The 10,000-nt window shown below is 42.2% G+C and overlaps 1 protein-coding gene across 1 annotated transcript in view; it reads left to right on the top strand.

Annotated features, from left to right (window-relative positions):
- rims1b (regulating synaptic membrane exocytosis 1b) overlaps nt 1-10,000 on the top strand; it is a 37,294-nt gene that overhangs the window by 15,445 nt on the left and 11,849 nt on the right. Inside the window, 8 exon segments of the mRNA XM_042104544.1 lie at nt 1,879-2,032; nt 2,260-2,373; nt 2,979-3,041; nt 3,320-3,397; nt 7,421-7,510; nt 7,858-7,923; nt 8,489-8,596; nt 9,557-9,651. Of these exon segments, the coding sequence (XP_041960478.1) occupies nt 1,879-2,032; nt 2,260-2,373; nt 2,979-3,041; nt 3,320-3,397; nt 7,421-7,510; nt 7,858-7,923; nt 8,489-8,596; nt 9,557-9,651 (768 nt within the window).

The raw sequence follows: 10,000 nt of genomic DNA, 5'->3' as shown, positions 1-10,000 counted from the left end.
GACAGTGCTTGGGGTTCCAAGGAACAGGTCTTTGGAATGCTCTGATACAGTACAGTATATATGGCACATAGTCATTGACCACAACATTGGAAATGTCTTCAATCTGAACCCTTCTTGTAGGGTTTATATGAAGCCTTCCCGCTGGTGTAAAAACTCTCATTATGTGCTAAACCAGTGATCCAAATTGATTGAATTTGATAATCCCACTTGATAAATCCAGGTGTTATCATTTACCAACTGCTCTCCGATGAGCTGCACTTCTATTGGACACACATAGTGAATATCTCTATAGTATATCACAGCAGTAATCAAGTCATGTATTATAGTATGCAATATCCATTGAATGGCTGCATATATTTACAAGTAGTTGGGCAAATATTTCTAATGCTTGCATTTGCAGAGAATTAGAGTAAGGACTATCAGACTTGCACCTGAATGGTCCCTCTCACTCAAACAAAATGTCCAGTGGCAGTTTCTTTTCTCTGCCTTAATGAACTCCTACTCCAAATGTCTCCTGACCACTATTGAAGCACAACTCCCTTTAGGTACCAGATGTCACTTACAGTTAGTGTGGTGAAGGTTAAATGTATATTCCTTTGCCATGCTCTCTCTTATCTTTGCCCTCCCCCTCTCTCTCTTTATCTCTTTATCTCTCTCTGTCTATCTAGTTTTACCTATCACTCCCTCACAGCATGGGGTAAAGATGTGCTTCCAATCATGCACAGTGTTTGAGGCCAATGCTATTTCATATCTCTTCTCAAACCTTTCAGATGACTTGGAAGTCTCCATTCTATATGTTGTGATAATAATAGTAGTCCTAGTAGTAGTAGTAGTAGGCTAGTAGTAGTAGTAGTGATAGTGGTAGTAGTAGTAGTAGTAGTAGTAGTAGGCTAGTAGTAGTAGTGATAGTGGTAGTAGTAGTAGTAGTAGTAGTAGTAGTAGTAGTAGTAGTAGTAGTAGTAGTAGTGGTGGTGGTAGTAATAGTAGTAGTAGTAGTAGTAGGCTAGTAGTAGTAGTAGTAGTAGTAGTAGTAGTAGTAGTAGTAGTAGGCTAGTAGTAGTAGTAGTAGTAGTAGTAGTAGTAGTAGGCTAGTAGTAGTAGTAGTGATAGTGGTAGTAGTAGTAGTAGTAGGCTAGTAGTAGTAGTAGTAGTAGTAGTAGTAGGCTAGTAGTAGTGGTAGTGATAGTGGTAGTAGTAGTAGTAGTAGTAGTAGTAGTAGTAATAGTAAGAGTAGTAGTATAAATGGTAGTAGTAGTAGTAATAATAATATATGATGTGGTGATATGAGTCTTTGATTCTATGATTCTATAAAGAGATCCAAACTCATTTATTTCTAATATGTGAGTCTGTTGTAAACTCATAAACTCACTCAACGTTTGGGGAAATGTATGCTTCCAACTCCTCTGTAGAGTTGCTGGGATTGAGATGCATTGGAGCCTCACGCTGGCCAGTAGGGGTCCGAGGACACTGTCAGCATGTCTGTGGTAGCAGTAGACACACGGCCCTGTGCGCTTCAACTAGCTGAGATAACTAGCAACTGCTGTAACTCTACCTACCCAATACTGATGATCTCTCTATGTTTGTCTTTGGTGTGTGCGTGTGTGTGTGTGCGTGCGTGCATGTGTGTGTGTGTGTGTGTGTGTGTGTGTGTGTGCACTTTTATGTGTGTATATGTTTGTGGTGTATGTGTGTGTATGTTTTTTTTGTCCACAATTGTGTACATGTGTCTGCGGGTGTGTGAATGTACATTTGTGTGAGTGTGTATGTTTTTTGTATATTTGCGTGTGTGTGTGTGTGTGTGTGTGCGTGTGTGTGTGTGTGTGTGTGTGCGTGTGTGTGTGTGTCTGTGTGTGTGTGTGTGTGTGTGTGTGTGTACAGCAGCAGAGCGGAGCTCCAGAGACAAGGAGAGGTCAGGTACGCTGTCGGTGCCTGAGCAGCAGAGGGTAGTCCAGCACCGGTCTCGCTCCGTCTCCCCGCACCGCGAGGACCAGTGCAGAAACCGCTCACGGCCCACTCACGTACCCATGCAGAGGTACACACACACACACACACACACACACACACACACACACACACACACACACACACACACACACACACATGCATCCACACTTCCCTCATTAGCTCCCTCTTTTTAGGCAATATCTAGGATATTGAACTGGCAGATCCCCCCCTCCCTCACTCCCACACACACTCTCTTTTTCATTTGTCCTCCTCTCTCTCTCCCTCTCTCATTCCTTTTGTCTCTTGACACGGCAGGAGTTTGGATGAGATCCATCAGAATCGGCACCATTCCTATTCCCCGTCCCACTACCATGACTCCCACCAGGAACACCGGTCTGGAGACTCAGACTATGAATACTCTGAGGACAGGTAACAGAACCAGGGAGACAACAGCTATAGAGACAGAGCTTACAGTCTCGAAGGGTTTGGGTACCAGCTACAGAGACAGAGCTTTCTATAGTCTCAAAGGGTTTGGGTACCAGCTACAGAGACAGAGCTTTCTATAGTCTCAAAGGGTTTGGGTACCAGCTACGGAGACAGAGCTTTCTATAGTCTCAAAGGGTTTGGGTACCAGCTACAGAGATAGAGCTTTATATAGTTTCAATGAGTTTGGGTACCAAACCTTTAATGTGTTATGTTTGAATACTTGGTCGAATTGCATGTGTTATGAATACAAGTTTTGTTCATTTTTATACTGTATATTGCTCCTTTTTTAAGCATCTTGTTCTTCTGAAAGATTTTTTTTAGACTGCAGTCATTGAACATGATTAATACTACTAATACTATACTAATAACTCATTATTATTATTATTATTATTATTATTATTATTATTATTATTATTATTATTATTTAATGTTGGTTTATGGTTGGTCTCTGGCCTTGTTTGCCATCCTCTTACTTTGTGTTTGGGTTCTTGTTGTTTTGCTCGCTGTTCACTGCCCTAACATGTCACCCATCCCCATGGTAACCACAGTGAGGTCCTCGAGATGCACAGATCAATCCGGGGTGGGAGTGCCGAATGCCTTCATACCAACAGGTAAAACCAAAATGGCCACATTGTGGACAGCACTACCCACAAGCTATTGTATGGTTGTTCTAGCAATTACTAGCGTTTGCTACTGCTAGTAATACCTTGCGTGAATGATTACACTCACTCTCGTGCCAATGCAGGAAATATAACATGCTCTAAAGTATGCATTGACTGTACTGACAAAGCTGTGTCATTTATGGTGTTTGTTTTTACTTTCACTGCCATTTTGCATGAGTTGTCTCTTTGTTTTACAACCATTATCCATTGTGTGCCACTTTAACCAGGAACTTAGCTAGGCACTGTCATACACTTCCACCAAAGATGCCCCTCTTAGTGAATGGCATTCATAAGGAAATATACAGGTAAGCCAGAGGGTTAAAGGTCAGTTGCTGGCCAATCCAAGTGCTTTATCCCATCACATGACCTGACATCTGACTGTGCTTTAGCACTGTGACACTCAGCATCATTGACCCCTATGCGTGGATAGCAAAACACCTATGAATCGGTTGTCTGTGCAACCCAAGTGACATCTGTGCTTGTTGTGAACTTGTGTTGATTTGTGTTTGTTGATTGTGAAGTTGCCCAAGCTTTCCAAAGCCTTTCTCTCCGTTCTCCCTTTGTGGGGAAACAGAGCTTGTGTGCTAGCATACATGGGCTTTAGCTCTATACAAGCTTCATCACATTATCATGCTTCAAATTATGAAGATCTCTAAAGCACACTGCTCGGGTGTAAGAAAGAATGGACTGGCTAACTCTTGCTTTCCTTGCTTGAACTGTAACATATTGCGGGTTTTTTCTTTTCTTTATCATTCATAAGAGTGCTAACGCTACGCTTTGGGCTCAGGGTCAGAGTAGGGACTCCACCTAGGCTGCATCAGCAGCAGCCATTTTAGCTTCAGTATTCCACATGTAGCCCTGTACCCCGCTTATATCAGTCATGGAGTGGGATAGTGTTAATGAGGCTCAGCTCTCTCCTGAGGGACACTGAGGTTGTTAGATGTTTCCAGATGAAGAGATTGGCGCCTCTAGGTGTTTATTTGTCAGTATGTTGTGTTGGATAACGTGATTTACATGCTAGTCGGAGAGAGAGAGAGATAGAGAGAGACTTCCTGATGAGGATTCCAGTTGCTATCTGCAACAATTTCTTTTGTTCTAAATTGTGCAAAAGCTCATAATCTCCTGTTAGGGTTTTCTCTCTCTCTCTCACTGTATTTGTGTGAGAGTGTGTATGTGCACATTTAATCTATCGTTTTCAGTAAAGCACAGTTGATGGGTTTATATAAGCAGAATTGCATTTAATCTGCATATAGAGCCTTTGGTCTTCTGAGGTTATCCATGCACATTGCATGATTAATTTTCATACATCCAGAAAAAAACAGTTTAGAGGTTTGCTATTGTAGCCGATGGCAACGTTGTTAATAAATTAAGCTATTTGTGAACTCATGTTTGAATACAGAGAGAGTGAGATGGAGATGTTAGTCTCTTGATTGATTGAATTTGACCAGTAAGGTAAACCATAAAGTAATATTTTACTCAGCACATGGCTCCAGATATCTGTGATTACTGTGTCATTGAATATCATGGTGATTTCTGTCCATATGTAATTGTGTTCAGGGATGTAGTGGTAAAATAAGAGGTGGGTAAACTATGAATTCTATGAACTATTCTATAAACTATGAATGATCTCGGTGAGGTGGACTGCGCCATGCATGCGGTATCAGATTTTTTAAAAAGGCATTCAGAACATGTTTGATGATGATGACGGTTATTGTCCAATGTTTCTAACAATACCAGTGGTGTTAAATGGTTCCCAGAGTGTTGATGAATTTACATATTGTGATTGTGGATAATACTGTGTGATTTTTAAATGTTAAAAGTTGCAATTGGTGAATAAACTCTTTTCAGAGGTGGATAAACTCTAATAACAGGTGGATAAACTACATTTCTGAAATTTTAGAGGTGGATAAACTGTGTTGACTTGCGTTTAGCCTCCACTACATCCCTGATTATGTTTTACCGTACCATGTTATACCACGTTGTCTAATGGACCCTCTCACAGTATCCCTTTGGTTGATGGTCACTCTTCCAGTCCTAGTCTTCTCAGAAATTTGCTGTTGGTTTTCCCATTGGCAGTCAGGGGAAGTCAGTGCACTGGCGCTATGATTGAACAGGGGGAGGCTAAACATGTGACAAATTAAATACATCCAGCTGGCAAGTGCATGCCTCCACAGGAACAGAGGGATGTGTGAGAGGAGGGTTCATAATAATAACAACAAAAAAAAAAAAAAAATAATAATAATAATAATGATAATAATAATAATAGACTTAGACTGAGTTAAGCTAGGCTAGGCAGCCAGGTGTTTGATGTCACATGGACAGGCCTGAGGGATTTCCCAGAAGTACAGTGTCAAAGGCTAATGGCTGTTCATAATCAGGGATCAGTATGTTGATGGGGCAGCAAATTCATTGGGGATGATATGCGATGACCAATTGTTTTCCAGGCTTCATAGAATAAATGATCCAGCATTGACCTCTGGTATTGACCTCTTTATGGTAGAGATATACAATTGTTGTATGTTTCTGCTTTTATCATGAAGGGGACTGTATGATACAACAGATCACTCATCCTGCTAGCTAGCTTGCCTATTTCTCCACCTGTTCTGTTTTCATGCTTTTCTTGTGGAGCTTCAGATTAGGGGATTAATGTTCTTTGTTGAGTACAGTTGAGAAAATAATTTTGTTTAATTTATTTGACACTGAGACCCCTAGCCTGAGGTTTCCACAGAATGGCTGCCATCTTGTCCCTTTTCATCGCTTTATGTTGTGGTGTCCCTGAGCGCCCCCGTTGAGCCTGGCGGTGGCAGTGCCATGCATGCTGAGGTAGGGGCAATAGTATTTGCCTTATTCACCCGGCGGCCAGAACAAGGCTAAAGGGTACACTTGCCATTACACAAGTCCAGCAGATGGTGGTGGTAATGCACTCCGTTTGCAAACTGGCAAAAAAATCTCACTGAAGAAGAACAGGCCAGTGAACCCTTCTTCTTTTTTGCTGAGCTTTTTTTTGGCAGTTTGGCAAATTTAGGCCTCACTATCATCAGAGAAGTTGGCCATAAAGTGTTCTAGAGCAGTGTTTCTCAAAGTGTGGTCCGGGGACCACTGGTCCGCAAGCTATCCCAAGTGGGCCGCGAGCAGACGTGGTAAAATATAATATAGATGAGTTGTTTGCAATATTGAACCAACTTGTATGTATCCAAACAGTTCTGCAACACTGTCTATGTAAGATATGTCAGTTTAAATCATATGAGTCCTCTGACACAAAAACCAAAGTGCAAAGACAATAAGCAAGGTGGTTCAGTGAGTAGGCCTATTGTGTAGGCTAATAGTAGGTCTAAACTTTTTTTTTTTAGCTAAGTGGTCCATGCATTTCTTTTTTATTGTTTAAGTGGTCCTTCGTCTAAAAAGGTTGAGAAACCCTGTCCTATAGGTCATATTTGTGTTTAGATGTTTCACCTACTGATTACTTTCAATTGATTTGCTTTCTCTTTGTTTCTGTCTGTTTTGCATGCTCGCTTGATGCTTTTTTTTTTCTTCGTTTCTTCCCCCCCCCCCCCCCCTTCACACACACACACACACACACACACACACACACACACACACACAAAAGCTCCACCCTTCCCGCATGCCTAAAAAGCAAGTCGGCACGGCGACAGGAGGGGGGCATGGTTTCACCTCGCAGTGCCGTCCCCCAACGTGTTCTCAGATTCACTGATGAGGTCAGCGTTAGGTAAGAGTCCCGCGGAGAGAAAAAAAAGGGTGGATGACAAAGAAAACAAACAGATAGAGAGAAAGGAAGAGAGAAAGATAGATAGAGAGAGAGAGGAAGAGAGAGAGAGGATGAGTGTGCCCGGATTTCCACCCTGTATAAGGTCACAATTACTTTGCAAAAAAAAAAAAAAAAAACATATGTTCCTGACTTGGATCTAATAGCGATTTTGTGAGTGGGACCATCTGTCACTTGTGCCTGTCCAAAGCAAATGACAACTAACCCGACACTAATTTCAGGTCTTTTGGCAAACGTATTGGACACCAAGAATAGGATGCAAGTTGTGCTGTAATAGTGAAGCTCACGCAAATGTCAAGATCTCAATGCATCAGCCATGCGTTCCCATGGCAAGAGTCCAGCTAAAGATTTAGATGCTGTCCTTGGGAGCTCAACTTAAATATGATCAGCCATGGAGATGCGTGCTGTAGATATGTCTAACCTACTCTTTATGTTGTCTCTTTCTCTCTGGTTTCTGTCCTTCTTTCTTTCTTTCTTTCTTTCTTTCTTTCTTTCTTTCTTTCTTTCTTTCTGTCATTCTTTCTTATGAAATCTGCATGTGCAGTGATCTGCAGCCATGTCTGGACCGGGTGCGGAGTGCCAGCACAACCTGTCTGAGGCCCGATACGGGATTCCACTCACCCGAGAGAGAGAGGTGCAGACACACAGATCTCTCTCTTTCTCTCTTATTCTCTTATTCTCTCTGTCCATCTCTCTCTCTCTCTCTCTCTCTCTCTCTCTCAGTAGGCATACACACAGTGTCCCTCACAGACATAAAACTACACGGGCACACACACACACACACACACACACACACACACACACACACACAGTCACGAACACACATCTTTCATGACTTTTTTGGGGGCTTGGATCAAAACAGCTTTTTTTTATTATTTGCAGCCCCATTTTGGTTTTGCTTGTTTAAAAAAAAAAAATTCTTGTCATTATTTTTTTTTCTTACATCTTTTCACATCCATTTGGATCATTTCAACCTTTTAGATATTCGGGGAGCCTAGACAGGCCAGGCTGTCAGAGAGCAAATCACAAACTCATAGAAAATGACAGGTAAGACCCCCCCACACACACTATTCCCCCAGAGTAATCTGGACCAGAAAACAAACCATTCTCACCTGCTCATCAGCACAGCTGTGCTGCATTCGCTCTGTCTTCACTTCACATAAATGTCAAAAACAGACAGAGATGATTTGGCTTGCTGCTTCATTTAACATTCTCAATCAAAGAGGAGACAATATGGTTTAGATTAAGAGGCTACATAAAGTACATTAAGTATGATAAGGTCCCCCCACCTCACTGTTTTGTGAAATACCGTCTTAATATGGTAATCAAGCTGTTTGAAACTGGACATCGTATGCCATCTTGAGATTTTAGAACTCTGTCACCTTCCTCCTTCACCTTTAATGACATCGCTCATACATGTTTTATGTTGGTGTTCTTTGGTTGGCCATTTGACCAGTAGCATTGTTTTAGTCATTATTTATATCATGTTATTTTGTTTTCTTTCATTTGACTGTTTCCGTTGGCTTCGGTCTCACCATTTTCTTTCGTTCTTGTTCTTCTCCTCACCTCATCTCCTCTTGCGCTCTGGGCCTGTCCTGCTGGCTGGCCCCAGGATTCAGCCCACCTCCATCCTGAGGGGGAGCCGGGGCAAAGCACCCCCGCTGCGCCCCTTTGGTCAAGCCCCAGGGGGCTCCTGCCCCAACTCCCCCCGCGTGGACAGGTGCATGTGCATAACCAGCCCCCTTACTCACACACTCACACACTCACTCACTTACTCACTTACACACTCACTCACACACTCACTCACTCACTCACTCACTCACTCACTCACACATTCACTCACTCACTCACTCACACACTCATTCACTAACTCACACACTCACTCACACACTCACTCATTCACTAACTCACACACTCACTCACACACTCACACACTCACTCACTCACTCACTCACTCACTCACACACACATTCACTCACTCACTCACACACTCATTCACTAACTCACACACTCACTCACACACTCACTCACTCACTAACTCACACACTCACTCACTCACTCACTCACACACTCACTCACTTACTCACACACTCACTCACTCACTCACACACTCACACACTCACTCACACACTCACTCACTAACTCACACACTCATTCACTAACTCACACTCATTCACTCACACACTCATTCACTCACACACTCATTCACTCACTCACTCACTCACCACAGGATATGGGTGTTTAGGGAGGCCGTCTGTTTTTACATCCTTTATCTCTTCCTCTACTGTCACCCTTTAGTCTATCTATCGATGTATCTATCTATCTAACTGTCTTAACTGTCTATCCATCTATCCATCCATCTATTTATTTATCTATTTATTTATCTATCTATCTATCACTCAATCTGTCTATCTATCTATCTACCTATTTTCCTGTCTGTCTTTCAATCTGTCTCTCTGTGTATATATAGTGTGTGTGTATATATATATATATATCGATCTATCTATCTATCTATCTATCTATCTATCTATCTATCTATCTATCTATCTATCTATTTTCCTGTCAGTCTTTCTCTTCTGTCTCTCTCTGTATATATTATGTGTGTGTGTATATATATATCGATCTATTTATCTTTTATCTATCTGTCTGTTTACCTGTCTTTTTCTCCACCTCTCTTCAGGGCCCATGGTGGTCACTCCCCCACTTCAGGGGCTCCCAGGGGCCGGGGCCGGCAGTTACCCCAGCTTCCGGCCAAGAGCAGCAGCATAGAGCAAGGTAACCTCACTCTGTGTGTGTGTGTGTGGGTGTGTGTGTGTGTGTGAGGTGGTACAACATGTGTGTCTAGAGAAGATGAGTTTCAACATATTGTGAATGTTGTTAATTTTAGGTGATATGATGCTGTGTGTGTATCCGTGCGTGCGTGCGTGTGTGCACAAGTACACAACTTTGAAAACTGTGTGCAATTGAATGTGTGTCTCAAATTGATGTGCTTAAGCTGGGCTTTGGTGAAACCTGCTGAGGCAGCAAGCAGAGTTGATTCATATAATCACTCAGTCCATCTTACCCAAGCCTCTGAGTGTGTATGCGTGCGTGCGTGTATGCATGCTCTGTATTCTCTTTCTCT

The sequence above is a fragment of the Alosa sapidissima genome, chromosome 9 (genome assembly GCF_018492685.1).
Source record: "Alosa sapidissima isolate fAloSap1 chromosome 9, fAloSap1.pri, whole genome shotgun sequence".
Lineage (NCBI taxonomy): Eukaryota > Metazoa > Chordata > Actinopteri > Clupeiformes > Clupeidae > Alosa > Alosa sapidissima.
Note: the sequence above shows the minus strand (reverse complement) of the source record. Positions and strands in the feature narration are given on the sequence as shown.